Below are 26,536 nucleotides of genomic sequence, written 5' to 3' on the forward strand. Positions count from 1 at the left end.
AATTATATATTTTTTTGTAAATTGGCTAAATTAATTCTTTTTTTATGAAGGAAAATTTTGTAAAGTTTATATGCAAGTATTAAAAATGTTGTAAAAGTGAAATATTTTGAATAACATTATAAAAATAGATTTTTAATTGTTCGTTTCAAAATCTTGTGATAAATAATTAGAGCTTATAAACTAAATGTACATTTTTTTATTAAAGAAAAATTTAAGTTATTTGGATTTTCTCTAGTTTAGTTATATAAGATTTAGAAAGTTTAATTTTATTAAATATTTATCAAACTTTTGTTAGTGTTGAAAGTGTTATTGTTAAAAACTTGTACAATCCTTTTATAATTAAGATAGTCTTTAAAGGTTTAATATTTATTGTATAAATAGTTTAATGTAGTTTGTCAACAACTGATTGTAGGTTCATTCTGGTGGCAGTGATCACATGGTTGGTTTGTTGGTGTTAATTTGTCATAGCGCCAGTGAACACTTGTTTCAGGGATTTGAGCTATATAAATTTTCCAGACTTTTTGATTTTTATTGATAAGATTTTAGACTTGTAAGTGTTCTCCAAATAATGTACTATACCGCCCGACCTTTGATTCCGTCGTGGTCAAGTTATAAAAAGACTAGCTTGGAATTTTTTGCGCGATTTAGATTTTGTAATTTTATTTTTTATGTCGTTCAAGCGATAAGCGCTTGAACGACATTTTTGTAAGTTAATTCAATTATTACAGGCGTTCTAGTGGAGCACCAGATAAATCTGGTAATACTAACTAAAAATAAACATACTGTGCTAGGTGATTTATATACTACGAGTAAAAAGGCGGTTATAACGTCGCAAAAGGTGAATTAAGCGTTACAATTCTACCAGCAACTTTTACGAGGTTCTCTTAAGCGCAACAACTAGCTGTTCATAAAAACTTATCACTTAGATAGGTATGTACCACAAGTGTGCACGAAAAGTCAGTAAAGAGTTGTCAGTGGTAATTTTGACTGCCCTTACTAGAGTTCAATCCAGCACAACTTTTCTTCTCGCTTGAAGTAAAACACTCAAAACCTATTTTCTTTTACTCAAGCTCTTCTTTACATTATCACGTCACACAAAAATCTTTCTGCAGTTTTAATTTTAACTATTGTTGACTCTTTCGAACTAATTTCTAGAGACAAATAGAAAACTGACAACAAGGTTTTTTTAAAGTTTATTTTAAAAATAGTTTTTTTTTAAGGTAAAAATACCAGTCTCAAACTCTACCGTTTGCAACGATTCTGGGCAAAAGCGAAGGTGTTACATCGTTTTGTACGAATTTTACTATTCAAACTCTGTAAAACTTTAAAAAACAAAATATTTATTCCAATTTTTAATAGATCTTTGTATATTTACAAGCCGTAACTTAACTAAAGCTTAGATAACAAGATAAACTTTAATAATTTTTAGAGAATTTTTTATTAAAATCAAGCAAATTAATTTATAGATGAAAAGTAAGAAAAAAGCAAAACAAAAAACGCTAAAATTGTTAACGATAATAAGTTCCTTATAAAAAAAAAAAGAATACAAAACTAGCTAATTTACATTTTTTGATTTTAAAAGTTATTGTGTTAGTAATTAAATATTTAACATTTCAAGCCAATCATATCATAGGATTTGTAAAAGTACTTATATAAAGGAACAAATACAACTTATTAAATGAAATTTTAGTAGTAGTCAATAAAAGATTAAGATATAATAGTAAATGTTACATTCTAGATTAGATAAGCAAACAGAACCCAATTAATATACTTAGTAGGGACTATTCTTAGATGTAGTAGCCTTCGGTACAATCTTAAACACACAAAACTAATTTACATTTATAACCTATACAAACTTTAACCATTGGATTGTTCTTTTATTAAAAGTCTCTCAAATCGAGTTGTTACAATTAAATGAGCCTAATATTTTATGTTAATTAACATTATAGTCCATAGTTTACTACCCTCATTTGCTAGAGATTTGTTCCCATTTCTATCAAAATTTAGTAGAAAAATGTTTCTTTGTGCTTTGTTTATTTTTAAAAAATAACACTTGAAATTAGACGAAAAAAGTCATGTAAGAGTTTTTATTTAAATCACTCACCTCATATTTAAATAAGTTTTTAACAATAAAAATACTTTTTAGTACTAACTGACTTCAGCGTCCCGCTAAAACTCTAGAGTTGAAAGTAGTCAAATATTTTGCCACTAGTAGTGCAAATCTCTGGTCATAATTTTGAAGCTATCAATAAGATATTAAAATTAAAACATCTCAGTTAAGTCATCTGATTGGTTGTTGAAGCTCAAACTGAAAACTAGTGAATATCAACTTAAAACCAAAGACAACATAAGTGCTACAAAATATTATTTACAGTTTATTTGACGATACAGTTTAGTTAGGTATGACAATAAAACAACAGCAAATAAAAACTTGAATAAAAAAATATTTTGTTTTAGCATAAAAAGTTGTAAATCTGAAATACGAAAATCGAGTAAAATTGGAATTTTTCTGAAAAGTTTATTCAGGCTTATGGTATAAAAAAAATTGAAAATAAAAACTAAAAAAAAATTACAACACCAATAAACTCATTTTAATAAGATGTTTAAAAAAAAATTCGAAAAAAATTAATAATTTTTGAGAAAAGATTGTATAAAAAAAAAAAAAAGATACAAAATTTTTAAATGGGCCCCACTCAAAAAGTAAAACCCCAGTTCAATGGATTTTTTTTAATTAATAGACAAAGGACTGTTCTCTAGAATAAAAAAAAAATTAATTAGCTAATAAGATAACGAAAATAATTGGGTCTTAACTTTAAGTTTGGACATTTTTATAAAGTTCCTAAAAAACGTTTCCAAGCTAAGTTCAAGCTAATTAATTTGCATATATAAGTTGCATGTTGAAATGGGGGATTATAAGTAATTAAAATGGATTTTTTCGATTCAAATAATGTGTTTATTCAAGTAAGTCTTCCAACCAAACAGATTTTTTAATAAGGAACATTTACACTTGGTAATTATAATTTTTTAAAATTTAGTTTTCTTATGATGTACAACAAGATGGTAATTCTTTAAATTTACTAAAAAAGCAATATAGTTTTAAGTTTTTTCGTTTATATTTCATAATTTAATTGATATTTTATCTAATATCAAATGTTTTTTATAAACATCAAAATATGGTCCACTACTAAGTTTAAAAAGTAAATTCTTGTGTTTGTTTATTTATTGCATTATTTAAAAGAGTTTTTCATTCTTTACTTATGTTTTTTTTGTAAGGATTGTCATAAAGCTTAGAATCTTAGAATTTGAGAAGTTTAGAAAAAGAAGAGAAAAACTTAGAATTAAAATAAAACTAAATGTATAACAATAACATCTTGATTTAGTTTTTGAAAATAATTTTTAATGTTTCATTTAGAATGTTATTTTTTATAAAACACAATTAAAGTAGCACTGCACTATCTTTTCAACATTTTTATGCTATTTAGTACAGTGATACACCATAGTTTTGTTTATACTAGAACTTTTCTTGTACATATGTCGACCACCAGGTTTTGATTTAACAAAGTTTAACTCAGAAAGTTTTGAATATTTTTATTAGGACCCCACTTAATGAAATGGGCAATAAAACCTTTACTTTCAAAAACGTGGAGAAACTAAGTAGTAGGATGCCTGATTATATAAATATTTTTTTACACAAGGTTAGTAAACTTTTTTAGTTTACAAATGTGTTTTTAACCATACCAGTATAATAGCTACAGGGTTGCTGAACTGTACACTCGAAAATTAAAAAAAAAAGTTATGCTAATTTAGTAATTTTCTATGGACTCTCTTTAGGATACATTTCCTTAAACTACAGTGACTACTTTGACTGGCTAATTTAAAAGTTACTATACATAAGTTAGAAATTAAACAAAATAGTTTCAATAAGATTTATCATTAAAATACATACCTGCAAAATCTCAAATGTTTTTAAATAATCAAATAATTGTGAATTGTAATGGCTTATACTTTAACAAATTCACTATAAATATTATCTACAGTAAAATTGAAACAGCTGTAAGTTACAATACTAAATTAATAAAATAAATATTTAATTTAGAACTAAAGAAACTATCTTATTAAAATATAACAATCAACAAAAATGTCTGCAAAGTTTCAGATATTTATCTAATAAATCGCCTGCATAAAATACTATTAATATTGGCATATAAAACTGTAGCCTATGAAAATGTAACCAAAAAGACAAAACTGATAATCTTGAATGTTCTCTGTAGAATTCATTTTGCATAATTCAGACTGTTTTTTTTTTCATAATCGAAGTGTAGTATGTTTCTTATGTTTGAAGTTATGTTTTTTTATTGTAATTAAAACTTTTGTTATTGTTATAACTTTTGTAGGTTTTATTCAAGCTTAATTAGCAGTTAGTTTTTAGTTTTTGACCTTAACTTAACTTTTCTTTAAGTTTTTTTTTTTAAATAAGCTAGTTTTTGGTCCTCCAGGCTGGCTATTTTGCTTAAAGAATATTTACCCTGTAGTTATTCGATTGTTTTATCTATAACATTATTATATGATCAATTGATTTTTTTAATGAGTAAAAAAGATTGCTTAAAGTTTGAATTAACGTTTGAATAATTTTAAACATAAAAAAGATTGTAATAATATAATGTTTAAAACAAACATCTTTATAATTGAAAGCGACATTTTTCTAAAAATAGATGTATATTTTATTCTCATCATTTTACAATTAGTTTTGAAAATTTTCTGAACATAAGGCTATTGTAGTATATTAAAATTATATAACTTTTTTTCTGCATTTTCTTTTCACAATTGTACAAATTAAGTGAGAAAAACATTTTCTGTTTAAATATCTATTAAAACCTTCAGAACTTATTTAAAATGAATTGGATAAAATCAATTGCAGTGCTACCTTATACAAAAACTTTTGTTAGTAAAAAACTGCTTAACCATTGTTAATTTGGTCTTAGATTATACTTTCTATTAATTAGTGTTTATGAAGCTTTGCAGGGTTGCCATATTTTCAGAATATCATGGACTAGTTTCAATAAGCTAGTATTGGAAACATTTTTTAGTTTATAAACTTTTTTTTTATTATAACTGTATTTAACAGAACTTTTATTTTTATATGTTCATATTTGTTGAAGCTTATCTACATTTTTGAAAATTTTGTTTTTTATTAGATTTTATTAGGTTATTTTAAGTAAATCTGGCTATTTTTGGTCTGACTTACTTCAAAGAGTGGTATCCTGGATTTACTTATAACTAGTAACTTTCGAATGAAAACACAAACAAAACTTTTACTTTTATCAAAATTTTACAAGTTTTAAATTAAAATTTTTATAAGTTATAAAAATTTAAAAATAAAGACTTGTAGAGCTTTTTTTTAAATTATTACTATTTTGTGAATTTGAAAATAAAATTTATATTTTTTTGAAATACTACTCTTACACCAAAAAATAATTTTAAGTATCCAGAGCAGTTGTTCCTAAACACTACAAAAGCTTTGCTCAAGAGAAAACTTAAGAAAAATGTTTTATGCAATAGAACAGTGGTCTTTAACCTTTTCGAGAGATTGACTAAAAAACTGGAAAAAAAAATTATGCACTTTAGACTGTAAAAATATCAATAAATTCTTAAAAACTTTTTAAATTTTTTTAAGTGCCTTAATAAAAAAGGTAATGCTTAGAACTAAAAATTACATTTATAATTAGTTTTTAAAAGAAGAAAAAGACAAAACAAACATTATTTTGAATATACTTTTTTACATTACTAAGTTTTCGTTGCACTGTAAGTAAGTTCTATGCACACTAAAAAGAACACCACTACAATAGATTATGAATTGTATATCACAAAAGAAACTCTAGTTATTCATTTGATAAATTTTGTACTAAAACTTTTTACAATAAAAAAAAAATATGTGCATTGAAAAGTATATTTTTTTTTAATTTGTTTTTTTTTATCAAACATTTTTATACACAAAAGAAAAATTATAACTGAAAAAAGTCTAAATGTCAGGTTTTGTTATTTTCTAACTATTTTGTTTGAAAACTTGTTTTTAAAGGCAACATCTCATTTTTCTGAATGTTTCTAAATTTATAATTTATAGCTATAAGTTTACTATACTATTTTTTAATATAAACTTAGTAAAATGTAAAATTTATGTAAAATTTGAAAATATTTTTTAAACTTTTTTAAATAATCAAATGTACTAAAAAACTTTGGATTGATATTTCAGTTAAACCAAAGTTTTGTTTTTTTAGTAATTTTCATTTTAAACTGTCTAATATTTTTAAAAACAGTTTACAAACGAAAATAATTCTTGTGTTATTTTATATAATTAAACATGGATATTTAACTAAGATAAATAAGTCTTTGAACTCCTATAAACAATTCGTAACCAAGCATTTATAATCGATTTTTATTGGAATTTTTTTTTGTGACACTAGTTAAATTTCAGAAATTTATATTCAAAAATATGGGCAAATGGGTAGAAGAACTGGAAGCAACCAACCCAGAATTTTTCAAGTTTGTCAAAAAACACCAACCAGCCTTGCTTAGTGTGAACGCTGATCGAGACGCAGCTGATTGGTTGGAAATAACTCACCAGGCTCACAAGAGCCACTCGGATTATCATATCAGCGACTCCGATGACGAGGATGAATCAGAGAGAAATGTAGGAAGGAAGTCGAATGCTAATAAGGGTGAAAGAGTTATACATATTAGTATTAAAAATTCAATTTTTTGTTAATAGAGACAGAGGAACTTTTTAGTATATACGGTTTCTTTTATTTTTTTGAGTCATAGTTTAATTTCAATGATTGATGCAGTAGTTTAATCCTTTATTTTTATCTTTATTTTTTCAAGTTAGATTGACTACAACCAAGTTAGTATAAAAATAACGTAAGTTAGTATTCATGTTTCTAAAGCTTCTCGTATTGAATTTAATTATTCATTTTTTAACAAAAATATAAACAAAAATCGCAACTTACAATTAATATGCTTTTTGAGTTAAACAGTGATCTACCGGATTCATCAATTAGTATCAAACTAAATCCAAATTATCCACTAACTTTTAATATTCATAAAATATTAAGTTTAATTGAATTAGAAAAAAAATAGTATAAGTTTCAAAACTCTCTGCAATTTTTTTTTTGCTCTACATCAAAAACTTCAGAACATTTAGCTAGATTAAATATTCACTTTAAGATTCATTAGCTAAAATTAGTTTTCTACCGGATCTATATTTGAATTTAGAAACAGCAAGATCCTGGTTACAGTAGATCACTATAGATCAGGGTTTCCCAACCTTTTTTTCAAATGGCACCTTAAAAGAAATTGAAAAAGCCATGGTCCCCTTCAACGAGAATACACAAAAACTACCAAAGAATAAATAAGACGTTTTTTTTTGCTCTTCATCAGCAGCTGCAGAATATCTAATGTAAGTTTCAAAACTACCATAAAAAACATCTAAGACCTATTTATTTTGCTGTTCATCAACAACTCCTGAACATCTAGTGTCAGTTTTAAACAATGACCTCATGCCCCTCTTTTCTGCTCATGGCTCTCTGAATATCTGCCATAGCCCACTTTGGGAAACCCTGCTATAGGTAACTCTAAAAATTGTGGCAATATATTTGTGCAACAACCATGGAAATCAGTTTTCAATTACAATTTTACTGAGTTTCTATTTTTAAATGTAAAAAGCAAAAAGTTTTGAGTTTTTAACAATAAAAATAATGACATTAATGCTTCAAATACTCAAATAACTTTTATAAAATATTAATTTTTTACTATTAAATTTTATTTTTCAGAAAAATATTGTTCTAAAGTTTTATTTTTTAATGTAATATTTGTATTACTTAAAATTCAAACAGTCAAAATTACAAAGTTTGTGTAATATGTGTTTTTCAATGAAATATTGCTAAATAGTAAAATTCAAAGCAAAACATAAATATTCTAAATTAAAAAATTTACAGACTCTGTCAGAGTAATTTCTAACATGGACTCTGAAAAAACTCAAAATGAGGATCTTCAAAAAAAAGCAGGACCAGAAAGAGACAGTTAAAGTGCTTGATGATGGATCAACTTTACTTGATTTAAAAAACGGTATATTAGATCGATTAGCTTAATGTTAAACTGATGAAAATTATATTTGGTCTTTAATTTTTTTTTTTAAACTTAGTGCTTGAAGAGATTGTTCAATGTATAAGTAAAATAAATTAGTTTTTAATAAAAAAGCCACTTTAAATTTTTTGTTTGAATAAAAATTTTTTTAAGTTCTATGGGAAAGTTATTACTAAATTAATTTAAATAATGCAAACAAAAATTATTTTGGTCGTGTATAAAGACTATGTATATTATTAAATAATTTTGTATATAAGAATAAGTTCTTAATGCTTATTAGATTAGGTATGTTTCAAAATTATGATAAATTTTATATAATCACTAGATTATTATTTTTAAACGACTACAACTTATTGTGTATTTCTATACTATTTTTTATATATTTGCAATAATATACTTTTATATTTACTTACGATAATAACACAAATACTTGTATAAGCTAGTGGTTCCAAAAAAAAAAACGAACATGCTAGCCGTCAGGGGGCTATTAACAGTAAGGGTGTGATATATAGTAGAGTAGGACGATTAATTTTTCTGCCTAGTGTGCGATTATGAAGATTAGTTGAAAAACCCTGTTTAGTACTAACTTTATTATTAACCTTAATTTTTTCAACACAGTTCAAACTTTTGTTAAATCCATAATGATAAATATAAAAGAAAATGTAGAAATCTGCGAGTTAGTATGAAATTTATTTTGTTAGCTCTTAAATAGAATTCTTTTACTCAAAAGGGACCAGAGTTGCGCTGTTCTAAGTTAAAAAGTCTTGTTAAACAATAGTGTTTAGACTTAAAGTAAAAGCTGCCTAAATTGTTTTAGCTTTGTTTATTTTTTGTTTCAGAAAATAGGTGTGTTCTAAAGTTTAAAATAGGCAAGTTAAAATAAATTTTTAATAGTAGTTGTATTGTAACAGTATGTAAAGTAGAATTATAAAAGAAGTTATAAAAATTAACTTTATACAAATAATTTAATTAACTAAATTACAAAAAATAAATCAATAAGGTTTTTCTGATGAATACGTCGACTACAACTGTCTATAAAAAATTAAGTTAAAATAACTTGTCTTTAACTATTAAAAAGGAAACTAATTACTTTAAAGTAAAACTTGTTCTTTAAATGTTTATTTTTAACGGTTCGTTTTTAATTTTTTGTAAATCAAAATGTGATCTATGCATAAATTCTTTAAACTGCCTAGTTCCAACTGGCCTTACTTATGTTACAAACGGATTTCGAAACTTTAAATTCGCGTCGCTAGAAATTCGGCTTTCTGACTACTAATTTTCAGAGAAAATTAAATCACATTGCTGGTCTATTGAGTATTTATTACCAACTGAGGGGATACATTTTAACTTTAGCAAGCGCCAAAGAGTTGCCTACAACTTGATAAGTCTAGAATGCTCTTTAGTAGCTTCCTTACACAATGGGCTAATAAAAGAGTTTAAGCGGCAGTTTACAACAAAAATATATTTATGGTGAATAGAAAAAAAACACGGTATTATATGTAGCAACTGAATCTTTTTTAGCTTCAAGTATTTTAGAAGTTCACCTGCTTTTTGACATTTTCAGTTAAAAGATACTAGTTTACGACCTGTCATTTTTAATTTTTGTTTAATAATGTGTATCATCTACCAAATGATTATATAGATTGTTTGAAAATTTGAAGTGCTAGAACTTTTTGCTAAATTTTAAGTATTTAAAATATTGCGTAAAAATTAAAATTTTTATTTAGCTTCTCTACTATACCTACTTAAAAGGGTTGCCAAAAACACGGAAATGCCTGAAATTTAACAATTAGGCGTAAAAAACCTCGAACTGAATAACTTTGAAAAAAAAAGGAACTTCGAACAAAAATCACTAAAAACCGTTTTATTTTAATTTGTTTTTAGGTAGTCAAGTTCGGATTAGTTACATAGATTTGTCATAATACTTAAAAAACTTGTATCATTTTTTTTATTAAAACACTTTTAAAATAAGTTTACAGTATAGTTTTAGTGTTGTTATACTATTGAAGACACTTTTTTTAGCCTTACTCTAGTTTTATACTAAATTGAACTAAAAAACTTCTTTTTTATAAATATTTAAAAAGTTCAGAAAACCTGAAAAAATTTTTATAACACCTTGGCAACCCTGACTAAAGCATAAGTAAATAATTTTAGAACCTAAAAATACTTATAAAAAGGGGGTTGCTGTTTAAATTGTACGTGCGTACAAAAATGCACGAAGGGAAGAAATTGCACGAGTGCACAAAATTGCACGAAGATACTTTTGCACGAGGGCACAAAATTGCACGAAGATACTTTTGCACGAAGACTAATTTGCTCGGGTTAAACTTTTTTTTTTCTTTTTTTTAAATTCTTTTATTATTTTGTTATTTTTTTTTGTTTTAATTTAGTTTTTTTTTTACTTTCACTGTTACTTCTAACCCCTACCCTCAATTGGTAATTTATTTACTTTTTTTTTCTAATTTTTATTATTATTATTTTTTACATTATTTATATTTAATTTTTTTTTCATGTTATTAGTGTTTTTCTTATCACTGTTACCCTTACCCTTGATCGATAGCTTTTTTTTTTAATAATTTTCTTTTTTTTAATTTAATATTTTTATAACTTTATTCGTGATTATTTTTTATTTTTACTATCACTGTTATCACTAACCCTTACCCTCGGTCAGTAATTTTTTTGTTATTAGATTATTTTTTAGTTTATTTTTTCTGTTTTTTTTTATTTTATTATTTTACTGTGTTTTTTTACTCTTGTGCAAAAATGTAACTCGGCGAAATTTACCTATGGTGCAAAATCGTCTTCGTGCATTTTTTTTTCACTTGTGTCTTCGTGCAATTTTGTGCACTGGTGCAATTTTGTTATCGTGCAATTTAGTCCCCTCGTGCAATTTAGTAACCTCATGCACTTTTGTCTTCGTGCAATTTAGACCCGTTTCCCTAAAAAGTATTTATAAGTAGCTACCATAAGTTAATCCACTAACAGCTCATTTTAATTTTCAATAGAATAATGACATATCACATAAAGGAGGTAAAAAGAATAGATGTGTAATTGATTCAAGCTTTATTTAAGACGTAAAAACAAATAAATTTTTTAAAACTTACTAAAAAAAAATAACAAAACTGACCGCATAAAACTAACATAGTTTTTAGAATGCTTAAAGCAAAAAACAAAAAAAGTCATTTATGAAAAAAAAAACCGAGTAAAACTTCTAGTGTAAACTTTTAGTCTCAAAAAAAAACATTACTTAAGCCTTATTGCTAATCGGTAGCTTTTATGAAATTTCTCCTCAAAACTATACACCTTATCAGGGACGTAGCTAGCTCAAAAAAGTTACGAATCTGCAAAAACTAAAACATCTGAAATAACACGTCCTAGCGGGAACACAGCAATTTAAACTAACCCTAATGTTATTGAGTTTAATCTGAAAATATGCAGTTATGTTAATACATCAAAAATGGAATGTTGAAGTACGAGTGATAACTGTATACAAGAAAATTTATTTTGCTCCACACCCCCTATGACTTTTTATGTCATGCCACTTGTGTAAACCCAGAAAACACTCATTAAAAATAAGTATAAGAAATCACATTTTAACTCAAAAACATTTATATTGGTTTTAAAATCAAACCTTGAACGTAGTCAATAGTAACCAACAAGTTTTGCAAGTTTTTTCGCACATAAGTATACGTTATACGTTTCTGTAGATTTGCAGAAACGTACCAAGCTACGTCCTTACACCATATGAACTATCGAAAATGATATCAACCGAATAATGTTACTAGGACTAAACAAACAATATTTAAAGTGTTATAGTTATGCCTATCTATAATCTCAATTAATCACAAATAAATTCAAGTAAATATTTATGATAAACTTTAGACTTCAATTATATTAAAAGAAAAAACATTGTAAACACAGCGACTAACAAAATAGAGATTTACAAAGCAAAAATTGTAATGTACACTTAACACGAATTTGATAAACAGTCTGTGACGCTCGCAATTTCATCTAAGACGCTTTTCTCCTGATCAAGCATTTTACTGACTCTTTCGGAATATCAATAGCAATTTCAGCAAGTTCAACATACAGGAACTCAAAGGATTTATCATCCACCCAAAATCATGTGCTAGTCCAAATTTCAAACTTGTTATTACTAAAACAATTTTACTTTAAATCTTTTCAAATGCCACAAAGCAACGTGATAGCAACCAACCAGATTAAGGCTGGTCAGTCAGAAATAACAACTAATTCTTTTAAATTCTTTCATAAACAAGTCATCTGTCCAGCAAAGCGTACAAAATTAGCAGTCGAGTTTGCAACAAAACAAAACTGCAACTAGTTCAAACCTACTTTAACCACAAAGCTTTCAACTCTACTACACACACCATTCCATGCGAAACTATAAAGACCAAACTACCAAAAACTTCTACAAGGAATGTTTCAAGTTAAAAACAATGTATGGCTGGGAAGGGAGCCGATCATTTCTAACCCGCTATCATTTCTAACCCGATCACTTCTAACCCGATCACTTCTAACCCGATCACTTCTAACCCGATCATTTCTAACCCGATCACTTCTAACCCAATCACTTCTAACCCGATCACTTCTAACCCGATCATTTCTAACCCGATCACTTCTAACCCGATCACTTCTAACCCGATCATTTCAAACCCGATCACTTCTAACCCGATCACTTTAAACCCGATCACTTCTAACCCGATCACTTCTAACCCGATCATTTCTAACCCGATCATATCTAACCCGATCACTTCTAACCCGATCACTTCTAACCCGATCATTTCTAACCCGATCATTTCTAACCCGATCACTTCTAACCCGATCATTTCTAACAAGATCATTTCTAACCCAATCACTTCTAACCCAATTAAACCCGATCATTTCTAACCCGATCATTTCTAACCCGATCACTTCTAACCCGATCATTTCTAACAAGATCATTTCTAACCCAATCACTTCTAACCCAATTAAACCCGATCATTTCTAACCCGATCATTTCTAAACCGATCACTTCTAACCCGATCGTTTCTAACCCAATTTACTTATGTTACGTTTTAATTTTTTTATCTGGATTTCATGCAAAAACAAACTAATCTTAATGAAGCCATTAAAATAAAAAATAAAAAATTAAACTTTTAGTTACTTTAAAACATAATTATATTAATGTGTTACGTAAATTTAGTATAAATTTTAATTTTAGTATTAACTTAACATAATCTTAATATATTTTTATTACCTCATTTTTTTTTATTTTTTTAGCTACACATAATTTTAGTTTTTTTCTATTATTTTTTTGTTTTTTCAATACACTTTAAGAGACGTTTTTCGTTAATCATATACATTTTACTAAATTGTTTACTTTAAAGTATTTTGAACTCTTCTTTGTAGGATTTTAAAATGAGCAGTGATAATTATATTTTAATTGGATCTTATTGTAACTAACGTGACTACAATAGTTTTAACATTAGCAAATTTTAAAAAATAAACTCTTACAATTGTAATATTCAGATACAAAAACTTTTATATTACGGTTTAAAAACTACATTGAAAGTCTGACGTAAATGTTTTATTATTGCTTAATAATGTATTAACCTTTTATAGTAGTGTAGTTTTAAGTTTCATCGTAATAACTTATACAAATTGTTATGCAACTTGCATAGGCCTAATAAGATAATGGAATTCAAACCAACATTAGGAGAAGTTAAAAACTTTTGTTATATTAAGTTGAAAAGCCTAGTTTTTTATAGAAACTAGCTATTAAAACAGTTATGTCATATAACTAAACCGCAAAAGTTGTTATGTCGATTGACCGTCTAGATTTCACATCATTAATAAATTCCTACTTAGTTTTAGAGCAAAAAAAAAATTGTTTAACACTAATAGTTAAAAAGACAAGTTTATTTGTATAACAAGTTCGAGGGTAATTAAATCTCGCTTATGTTTTAATTGCGACTTAAATTAGTACTTTAATTGACAAACATTTCTATTTTATTATTTTATTATAAGCAGTTGAAATAACGAAAGTAAAAACAAAATAAGTATTAAAAATAAAACATTTTGAATAGAATAATAAATTAATTATAGTTAAATTAACTATAATTAGGAGCAAAATTTTATAAAAACTCCATTAAGTTCTTTGTTTCTTTGAATAAAATTTTTTTCCAGACGATTATTACACAAAACATATTTACTTTTTATTCATTACTGTAAAGCCAGCTTGCAGTCTATTGACTTTATTCTCGGTGGTTTTTTTCACCTCTAAACTTCTATAAATATGATGAGTTTTTTCTTTATCAAAAATTTAAACCTATATAATAGGTTTCACAATACAAAATGGTTTTATTATTTTGTTATAAGTTTTTAAGTTATATAGTTTACTCTTATAATTTATACTTACATTTCATATCAATGATCGCTAAATAATCTAAAGTTTTTTTGTTTTTGAAAACCTGTAAAACAATAATTTTCAATAGATATCAAGAAAATAATTTTAGAATTATCTACTATTAATCGTGAGAATAATCGTGTTTTTGCAATTTTAAACTTTGAAAACTTTTAAATTTTTATGAAAAATGTAAATTTATTTTGCCCTACATAAATTTAAAAAATGCGTAATAATAAGTTTTCGACACTAAACTTTCATGACTAAGTTTATTATAATTAATTATAACTTAATTACAGTTAATCTTTATATACAATTTACCAGTTGATTTAAGAATAAAAATTAAATCAAAGTTCGAGTAAATGACAAGTTCTGAATATTAAAAAAACCTTCTACCTCTACTTTTGGCTTTGTATTAAACAGTATACACTTTCGTTTAAAGAACTTAGAACTTAATGATATCAATTTTAAATGAAACCACCATTATAATTACAATTACTAAATTTTATTAACTGTATTTTTTAAAGTTCCATAAACGCTGATATTAATATTTTTAAAAAGTTGTATTTCATATAAATTCTCCCTGAATTTAAAGGCAAGTTGGTAATCTGGTTTCTACACTTAAAAACAAATATCAATCATATTTAAAAGAAAGTACAGAATAGACTTTAACCGCTGCGATACTTATTATATTTTTTACATTGACGACTATCAAAACTTAATATTTAATCCTTAGAATACAAAAGACTTATACTTTTCCTAATGCTTTTTAAAACTAATTAACTACACTTCATTAAAAATCCAAATTTAAATCTTATTGTCAAAACAATAAATAAACCAGTTAATACCAACAATTAAATTTTAACAAAAGCTATCTGAATATTAGGTTTTATTTTAAACAAAATAAACTAAACTTCACCAAAAATCAATTTTGTTGAGATTAAATTGTTTTTAAAACAAATCCTTATCTTAAAAAAAATATATATATATATTAATACAGATCGGCTAAATAAATTTCGGGTTATATATGATCGGGTTAGAAACGATCGGGTTAGATATGATCGGGTTAGAAATGATCGGGTTTAATTGGGTTAGAAGTGATTGGGTTAGAAATGATCTTGTTAGAAATGATCGGGTTAGAAGTGATCGGGTTAGAAATAATCGGGTTAGAAGTGATCGGGTTAGAAGTGATCGGATTAGAAATGATTAGGTTAGAAGTGATCGGGTTAGAAGTGATCGGGTTTGAAATGATCGGGTTAGAAGTGATCGGGTTAGAAGTGATCAGGTTAGAAGTGATCGGGTTTGAATTGATCGGGTTAGAAGTGATCGGGTTACAAGTGATCGGGTTAGAAGTGATCGGGTTAGAAACGATCGGGTTAGAAGTGATCGGGTTAGAAACGATCGGGTTAGAAGTGATCGGGTTAGAAATGATCGGGTTAGAAGTGATCGGGTTAGAAATGATCAGGTTAGAAATGATAGCGAGTTAGAAATGATAGTAAACCGGCTGGGAATACCAATAAGTGTTAGGCGTATACTTTTCACTAAACTAAAGTTTAAGTCCTTCTTAAAACTTTCTTTCAAACTTTCACCTGCATAACCCTGTAAACCTTTCAGACGAAGGACATTTTTTTCAAGTAGTTAAATATCTAACTAATACTCAACTTTTTTATTTAATTTTGAAAAATACTTAAAAACTGTTTAAGTGAACAGAGACATCAGTTCTTTTATTTTGATACTATTACGAACATCTCTTAAGTTTTTTTAAGCAATTTTTGACAGTCGTTAAGAATTTTACTGCTGTCATTTAATAACATTTTAGTGTTAATAGTACCATTAAAACAAAACCTACTAATTTATTGTTGTTTGATTCTTGTTAACACCGAATTCATTTTGTAGAGATTCTAAGTAAGATTTTATAATCTAGACTGTGCTGATTATATAAACTTGTTTTTTTCTCTTTTAGCTAGTAAATTTATGGTTACATAAACACTAAATAACATAAAAAATACTCAATAAAAATGGATAACATATAAAACTCTTAATAAAAACTTAGTTTTTTTTTATGTTTACCGGTTTTGCATGTACTTATAAATGCAAATTTTAGAAATATATGCTTTAATAAAACATAGCTGTTTAACGAGACAAACATAACCTAAATAATCTTATTATATTAGGAGCTCACTGTATGATGCTTAGAGAAGTTAAAGTAATTAAATTTTTAATTAACTTACTTGTACGTTTTTTAATAAAACGCTTAATTTTAAAAAACTAAAACTATTTTAAAAATTAGTTATGTCCTTATAAGATAATTCTACAGTGTTGTTATTTTAAGACTTAGCTATTAAAAATGTCTTTAAAACTTGCAGCTAAATCTTCAACGAGGTTTTTGTTGATATTATTGCTGTGATAAACTAACATTGTTCAGTAAAAGGTAATATATTTCGATCATATGTTAAAAATTATTTTATCTATTTGGGTTGTAAAAAATTATTTTAGCTTTAAGTAGTGATTAGATAAATGTTTACTTTATTTAGTCAATATTAATAAATGACCTGATTTGAAGATAATCCTCATCGAAATTGGCCTTTTAATTACATTAAGATTCATAAAATTACTCATTTAAAGTATAAAAACGTAGTAATCAGTATCGAGAAGTTTTTATTTTAGACAACCCTAGTCCACATTTTACACGATTCATGTCATTACAAAAATGTTAAAATTCCCAGATATCAAAAAAGAGTTTGTATATTAAAAAGAACTATGTTTAGCTAAAACGGAACATTATTGAACAATTGTTCAGTGATTAATTACAAAAGAATGTTTAAAATCAATTAAAGTTGTTAAAGTCTAAATCAATATAAAACTATTTTTCGTTTACTTACATATGTTAATACCCTAAATTTCAGAAACTTAAAAGTAAATAAAAGTAAATAAAAGTTTAGTATGCTTAAGATAGTTCTTGAATTCATTTTTCTATTAAATCACATTTTATGTTTTAAAACTTAAAATATTGTAATATTATAGCTTTTATGCCAAATCAGCACTGGAGCGAATAAATTTTTGTTTCTTTTAAGTTAATAATTTTACCAAGTCTGGTGTAGATTAGCAACTATATGCAATATTAGAGCTACAAGAAATTTAGTTTGGTGAGTAAACCTGTCGGTTATAACTAAGTACTATAGTTACTTGAACTAAGATTGTACAGCACCTAATTTTGAAAATATTAGAGAAAATATAGTTTAATGATTTAAATATATTTACTTGCAATTTAAGTATAAATATTTAAATAAATTTTATTGAACAATATTGTACTTTTCTGGTAAATAAATGCACAAAATTTAATTTATATGTTAAACAAAAAGTTTTGTGCCTAAACTTTTTTATTATGTTAGAGTATTTAATAATTTTCAAGCTCTAGATTTAAATTTTTTGAATTTTTAACAGAAAAGTTTTAGTAATAATTACAAATTTTTTTAAAAATAAACATGTATGTTTACTTAAGTATAATGCTTGTACTTGCGAGTTTGTACATTTTGAAATTTACAAATACATATGTAAACAAAAATGCAAAAATTCTTAGAGGTTTTATATATAGCAATATATGATAATTTTGTGGTCTAAAAGCTTCTTTTTACATTTTTAAAACTTATGATAATATGCATATAGTGCTCCTAATATAATTATAGGCAAAGCTATTATTAATTAAAAATAATGAATGTTTTTGGTCGTTAATTATCATTAAAAAAGTTTTGTTTATCAAAAAAAAAGTTGGTATTTAATGGTAGTCACTCTTTGAAAATATGATAAGAGAACATCTTAATTAGATTATTATTTGTTTTTTTATCCACAGTTCTTAAGAGTAGCCTACAAAGTACAGCTTAGGTTTGGTTATTTTTTCGTAGATTCCTTGTTTAAAGAGGAAATACCTGTTTGATCCAAGACATCTTCTTGATATTTGTTTTGACAAATTATATTAAAAGTTGTGACATCTTCTGAATGTTAGGGATATGTCCTTTTCAAAGTGGAATTCAAAAATTACCTAAATATATTTAGCAGTTTTTCTCTTCAGAGTTGACTTACAAGCTGTATTTGGTTATAGTCTAGCAGTTCTCTTCAGAATGAATAAGCAAGGTTTAAGTTTCTATCATACTATAGATAATCAATTGTTATTCAAAAACTTATAACTATGTATTTTAAAATTTTATGTATAAAAACCGTATAAAAATGTTAAACATTTTGTTAAAGTCTTATGTTTTAATTTTTTTTTGCTGCGTAGTATTGGTATATTTAGTATTTTAATAGTTTTACCAAAATATTCATGAAAACATTTTCCTGTCTTTAACTTTTCTTACTTAATTTTCAAACAAACTGTATTTCTTTTTTAAACTATATTAACATCATCTACCTGTTATTATCTGACCCAGGTAAAGTATACCGTTTATCTCAACATTTAACTTTCTTTAAAGTTGTCCAATTTGCTCATCTTTATTAACAGCTTCTATTTAATTGTTTGAATTTCAATAACGCTTAATGATCATTTGTAAAATTCTTTCGTTATGTTTTCCAATTTGCTGTAGATATTCTTATTATATTTTTTAACAAATCACAGTTATTTTCCCCTCAAATTCACTTTCAGTTTAAGATTGTTTATACCCTAACTTTTACCGGACTTCCTTAATATTTTGGTTTTTATTTGATGATTTTATTGCTTTTTTTTAGTGGTCCGTCTTCATCTTAGTCTGTATTTAGTTTAACATTTTTTCAGAATTTTAAGATTTGATACTAAGCAGGGGCGTCGCGTGGGGTGTTGCACTGCCGCAACTGCACCACCTTGAAATTTTGTAAGAAAAAAAAAAGTATCTGTAGCGTTTTCGTTATTTTTTAGAACGAAATCTCTTTTAAAACTCCAATTTTGAAAACGACCATTTTGCCCACTTCACTGCCGCAAACTCTTAGCTGACTGCCGCAAATGAACTCAAAAAAGCAAAATTTCTTCAAGAATTACCGCAAAATCAATATCTTGCGGTAAGTAAACTTTGTTGAAAATTCCCTAAAACAGGACATGCTTAAGTGTCATCTACAAGCTATTGTAAACATAAAATAAAAACAAAGCTAAGCTACTGCAAAGGATTAAACTTGAGTTTATATACCCACATGGTTTTTTTAAATTTAACAGATCACTTCTATTAAAACTGGACAATAAAAGAACAAAACTTGTCATGAATCAAATATTTTGAAAAAAAAAAGATAAGAACCTCAAATCACTAAAGTCTAAGAAATTTGATTTTTTATTTTAATCTGCATACATAAACTTAATTATAATTGATTATTGTTATCATAAAATTAATAAAATATTTAATTAAAATATATTTAAGTGTAAAGTTTAAGTTCTGAAAAAAAATAAGAAGTTTATTATTAACTTCTAGTTCACTAGAAAAATAATTTAGACTTATATTAAATGAAAACTAGTATTATTGAAACAGTCACATATTTAAATAAAGTAAATAGCCTTAACTTAGAAACTTTGATTACTTAGAGTAGTTTAACATTTTAGGAAAATTTAGTCTACTTTATATGACTTTTGGTTTAATTTTTTCATAAACACAGCAAAATTTTTAGATAAAATTGTTGAAACATGGTTGCCTTGCCTCATAATCAGGATAACTTAGAAATGTTAAAGACTCAAGATGACCCAAGATAAATTAAAACAGACCAAATTATAAAAATATTCAGGCTGACTAAAGCAGTTTTAGTTTTTTACTCTGAAAATAACAAGCTTATCTAAAATTAAAAAATAAGTGTTTTACCCCTATGGCCACATGAAAACTAACTAACCAATTTTTTACTGCTATAAGGGTTACTTATTTATAAATTATATTTAAAATTCTTTAAAAGTTCAACAGCCTCACCAACTAAACTTAAAAAAATTGAGCTACTGAGAAAAATACTGTCATCAAAATGAAAAACATATTAAAATTAAATAAAGAAAAGATACCCTTTTAAACTATTGAATTTTAAACCTCCAAAAAAAAACATTAAAATTAGAAAAAAAGTAAATAAAAATCTTAATGTTTGTAAAAAAATAAGTGCAAAATAGTGAGGGGTAAGGGGGGGGGGAAGGCTTATAGGCACTTTTTTACGTGTTGTTGTTGTTTTAACTTTTTCAAAAAGCTAATAGTTACTATTTAATAAACTTGAAATTTCCAATTAAACTTTTAGTTACAACCGGTCAAAGCCAGAGAGTACAATGATTTATTATATAAGGAGCAAATCAAAACAGCAAAAGAATACAATTTTACTGAAAACCTATATTCTCCATCATTCTTAAAGCAATTTTTATCAAACTTTTTCATCCTAAGTTTTATAAAATTTGTTTACTTTTGTTGAAGAGAAATTTTAAATTTTAAGTATCAATATATAATTTTATATATACAAAAAAAAACTTTTTTTATAACTTTTTTTTTCTTAGTGTTTCAAACATCTATTTCAGCAATTTGTTTTTTTATAAAAGAAACATCTAAAGATTTTGAGGCCAACTTATTAAAAAAAAGATACGATTTTATTGATTTGATTTATTTCTTGTTTGAGTTTATATTATATTAATAAGGATTCCTTTGTACCTCTGACTGTGAGTTACCATATCTCAAAAGTTAATATGATTTTTTTATATTGATAAAAGATGAGTTGTAGTTAAATTAAAACTTTATAAAAAAATTTCAGTCAAATAATTCTAAAGTAGATTTTAAGGGCATAAAAGGGGGGGGGGGGTAAAACATTTTTTTAAGCGCTGTTTTAGTTTGTGCCTCCCATAAGGAATTTTTTATTGCCTTTGACTTTGACCAGCTATATCTAAAAAAATATATTGAATTTTTAAAATCTGTGAAAAGTTATTTTCTTAAATAATTTTTTTTTTTAAATGTTTTATTTTTAAACAAAATTTCCCAAGTTACATTAGCAATTTAATGTAATTGTTGTAGAAAAAGTTCTTTATTTAAGATAAAAAAGAGTTTTAAAGAAGGGGATTTTTTTTAAAATTCTGCACCACCTAAAAAAAATACCACGCGACGCCACTGATACTAAGTATTGAAGATATTTGTCTATCTATATATTATATATGTATACAAACTTATCAGAAACAAGTTCTATTAATAACATGTTTGAATTTAATTAAAATTTTAGTTTTAAGAATAAATGAATTAACATTTCTTTTAACTTTAGTGTACGCTATTTATGTGTAAACTATTAAGAAGCTCCTATAAAAACCACAAAATCTTACTAATTTTAACATTTAATGATTATCTTAAGTAATGAAATTGAAATTTACAACCTTAAACACTAGTAACAGTAAAAAGTAAATACTCAGTACATAATAAACTGAATAGCGAATGAACTTTATAGAACATTAATGTGTGTATTAATAAACTATTAGTAATTAAATACAGATACTTGTAATGGTAGGTAATCTGTAATTTTGATGTATTTGATGTAAATTTTTAAACTTTAAAGTAAATAGTAACAGTTATATGTTATGTAATTTTTCATAAATTAAATAGCTTTAACTAGATATTATCTGTTTATATTTAGTTAAGTCAAACCTATTAAGCTAGTAGTTAACGGAGGTAGTTGTAAATTTTTAAATTTTTAAAAGTTTTACAAATCAGATGTTTTGCTTAGAATAAAGTAATCAAAAGCCTACATTTCTTAGTGTAAAAAGTGTTATTCTCTTTTAAACTATCTAAGATTTTTACATATTTATAGTACTTTTTGTAAACTACTAGGATAACATTGAAAAATAACAAACAAAATTTTATTTCAACGTTAAAATAGTAGGACTATATAGTAAGATGTCTCGAAATGTTACACAAAATCACCAAGTTTCAACAAAAGAGTTGTCAAGATTGAAAAACAGTGAAATAAGAAAATTGATTAAACAAGAAGCTTTGTCTAAATTTCCTAGAGCTGAAATTTCGGAAGACTTCTTGAAACAATGTAAAGTTTAATCACTTTGATCAAAATAAAAAACTATGATTTTATTTAAAAAAAGTTAAGATTTACATGTATGGCACAAAAATTAACTTTTTATATTTATGTAAATATTACAAACATTTTTAAATAATAAAACATGTCTTAACTTTTAAAAGCAAAGCTATAAAATTATATATAGAGTTAGTAAATACTTTAAAGCTATTAAAAAAAATAATCTACATTACTGCAAATTCAATTAAAAGTTTAATTGACAGAATTTGCTGAGATTTGTATTTTATTAATTTCATAATAACTAAATACTTTTACTCATTAACGTTTTTTATTACAAAAACACTTTATTTTCTATACTAAATAGAACTTTTTATATACTGATACTTATAATTCCTTATTGTAAGTTGTATCGTATGTTTTGTACATATAGTATTAAAAAACAGAAGTTTAAATTTTATATACTTTTTCTAAGTTTCTAAGAAAACAATTTTATTTTTGATTCATTTTAAAAAATAATAATAATTCGTTTTTACAAAGAAAAATAAAAAAATATGACATAGGAAAAATTAAAAACACTGTAAAACATCCGCTGTAAAAATAAACTTACAGAGAATAAATAAAATTAAATATAAATAGATTTTTTTCCTAACTTTTTTAAAACGCTTTTTCAAAACTTAAAATTTTGTTACTTTTTCTTATATGTGTCAAACTAATTCATCTTAAATAGTATATATACATTTGTTTTAAAGGCGTCATTGCTTTGAACTTCTTTTGTATTATTTTTATTTTTTTATTATATATAAAAAGTTATTATTACTTAAGTTAAATTAGTAACATTTAAATCAACTACAGGTAGTTCAAAGTCTGACAATGAACAATTTCTTCAGACTTTAAAATTAAACAAAGTTCTTCTAGTCTCAACTGTAAAGAGCACACTGCACAATTATGTTGAAGATAAAATAACAGTCAACAACGTGCTTGCTTTGTATCAGTCAACAAAACTCTTTAATGGCAACAATCCTGCTATTTTTGAATTAATACAGCGTTGTTTTACGACAGTAACAGAACAAAGCAGCTTTTTAGAACTAAAGTTCGATCTCGTCTCAAAAATATTGGCAAGCTCTCAACTGCATATCACTTCAGAACTCGAAGTGTCTAAAGCAGCAAACAGTTGGATTGGTCACAATCTTAAAGAGCGGTCAAAACTGGCCAAAGATCTTTTACTCAAAGTCAGACTGACTTTGCTCACAAATTCTGCTTTAAATCATCTGTTGACCGAGGAAACCAACTTCTCAAAAATTGACGAATGCAGTTTGATACTAAAAAAAGCATTGAAGGTGGAAAACGGAAGTGAAAATTATTCTATAGCTAGACATTGTTACCAAGAAAAATTCAAAGTTATATTAAGCGGAGGGGCACCAGGAAGGGGATACTCAAAAGATGTCTACGAAATTGATCCAAGATTTCCTGAAAATCCAAAGGCACTTCCTTGTATGCTAACCAGTCGAAAACATTCCAAAGCTGTCTTTGTTAAAGGTGAGTTGTATTTGTTTGGAGGACATGACAGTTCTAATGATTTTGACTTTAACTATGTGGTGCACGTTGAAAAATATTCTCCCTCAACTAAAACTTGGAGCAGAGTAACTAAAACAAGTGGAAAGTTAAAACGTTTCGAAGTTTGTGCGTTTATGAATAAAATTTTCCTTCTCGGAGGTAGTAACCTTGATGATTTTGTTGTAAATCGTTGCACACAGTTTGATACAGAGACAAAAAGTTGGAAAAGTGTCGCTCCAATGAAGCATGCAAGAGCAGAACATTCATCTGCGGTTTACAATGGAAACATTGTTGTTGCTTCGGGCTGGGAACTTTTTGAGCACTTGAACACGGTCGAGTCCTACGATGTTCTTGGCGACTCTTGGTCTTCAATGCCGAATCTCAATGAAGTCAAGGTAACGTTTGGCTTCGAAGCATTGAAAAATTTATTTTCCATCGGCATTAAACTGTTCGCAATTGGAAGAATGCTGGACACGCAAGTTTTCGACGGAACTTGTCAAAACTTCGTCACGCTCAAGTCAACTAACATTTCGTCCATTCGCACGTTTCCGCTATTTTCAATCGGAGGTGCTGTTTATGCTTATGCAAGCTTTATTGGTGTTGTATATTGCTACGACGTTGACAAAAACGAATGGTCCGAAACGTCGAGCGATTTTTTGAAAGGCAAGACTGGGTTTGCCTGCGCTAAAGTACCGTGTTACTAGAATCGTGCAAGGATGTGCAAAATATGTGGATTGTAGATTATAAGTTTTAGAACCTGTTTTATACTGAAATTGTTTTATAATATTTTAGTTTTAATAAAAGTTATGTAAGTCTTGGCGGAAAGTATTTGTTATTTTTATAGACTTTTAATGACTAGTTAAAAATTTAAAGGTATCAGTTTAAATTTTTTAAAGGATAAACTAACAAGTAGTTTATTTAAATAGATTAAAATATCTATATTTAATAAAATTATTATCGTATACTATATATATAAGTATAGTTTTACATGAACAGAAAGTTAAGACAAAAAGTACAACTAATGTAAATGTACTGTAATGTAACTGTAATGTAAGTACAACTGTTTTAACTTGTAAAAGTTGACTGTTTCATTAAAATTTTGTTAAAGACCCTTGATGCTAGTTATATAAAGTATGTTAGACTTTATTATATGTACTAGTATACAAAATGTACAATTATGTATTATGAAAATAATGTTAATCTATAATAAACTAAATACATAACAATAAAATAAATCGCATAAATTTAATTAATATCGGTTATAGTTTTTAGCAACAAATATTATTAAAATTCTCAAGTTTTTGATTATTTTTTAATAAAATAGAAGTTTAATGATAAGGTACAACATCTAATATTTTACTGTCACCGGAAAGCATTTTTGTTTCTTACAATTAATAAATGATTTATGTAACATCAGAACTTTGGGTTGATACTGTTTTAAAAGATATTTTAAAAGTATTTTTTTATAATTTTAAAATTTTCGTTTAGGCTATCTTGTAACAACCTTAACAAAAGAAATAAAGTGTTTTTAATGTTTAAGTTAGACTAAAAACACTTGTTGAAATACTAAACTTATTGTTGCAAGCCAAATATAAACGATTTAATTTCATTATTTTCTTATAAACAATAGTTATCTACTTTTATATGACAAATTTCTAGAAGAACTATTAACAATATAGTCTATGTATAGCTTACACTCACAATCAGCAACTTCAATAGATAACGCTTAAAAGAGGTTGATTAAAGTGGCGGATAACCCTTTCTTAACTTTTTTTTAGTATTTTAAGTACAATAAGTTAAACACTCTCTTAATAGTTAATATGTGTCCTAATTCATTACTAATAAAACTTTAATAATCGTTATTTATTATACATGATACGGTTATATGACTGTCCATATTCTGAAAATTGAAATTGCAGAAACTCTGTTTAAAAAATGGTTAAATGGTCACAGCTCAAAAAGTAGTTTAGTTGAATAAATAAAAAGAAACAACAAGTCTGTAGGTAAAACAACTAAAAAATTAAGACACAAAAATTTATTTATTTACTTGAAACTATTATATTTTTAGCTTATTAGCGTATCTTATAAAAATAATTAAATTTTAGCAACAAAAAATATATATAGGTATTAATTAGACCTAACCTAAGATTTTTTTTATTCAAATATGTCTTGCTTTTTAATTTGTTGCTTTCAAACATTTTGTAAGAACTCGAGTTGTCCGAGTTTAAATAGTCGTTTACTCATTATAAACTAACCATCTTTGAGAGAATATCTTACGCATTAAGTTACTATTCCAAAGTATAAAAGTTTTATTATTTTGTAAATAATTTTAACAACATATTTTTGTTTTAATTTTTTTTTTATACTGACACTGTTATCCCTGACTCTCACCCTTGGTTGGTAAGCGGTTATCAGATTTGATCAAAGGTAATTAAGCGGTTGATATTTGAGAGAATAGCTTGT

The 26,536-nt window shown here is 25.9% G+C and overlaps 1 protein-coding gene across 1 annotated transcript; it reads left to right on the forward strand.

The window, feature by feature from the left end:
• The first annotated feature begins 6,490 nt into the window (after positions 1–6,490).
• On the forward strand, positions 6,491–24,777 carry LOC145839006 (ectoderm-neural cortex protein 1-like). The gene is made up of 3 exons (XM_082946620.1): positions 6,491–6,716; positions 7,992–8,075; positions 23,372–24,777. Exons 1-3 carry the CDS (start codon positions 6,491–6,493, stop codon positions 24,775–24,777), a joined length of 1,716 nt encoding a protein of 571 aa, XP_082802746.1.
• Positions 24,778–26,536: the final 1,759 nt, after the last annotated feature.

The sequence above is a fragment of the Thalia democratica genome, chromosome 6, assembly GCF_965202585.1.
Source record: "Thalia democratica chromosome 6, ktThaDemo2.hap1.1, whole genome shotgun sequence".
Taxonomy (NCBI): domain Eukaryota; kingdom Metazoa; phylum Chordata; class Thaliacea; order Salpida; family Salpidae; genus Thalia; species Thalia democratica.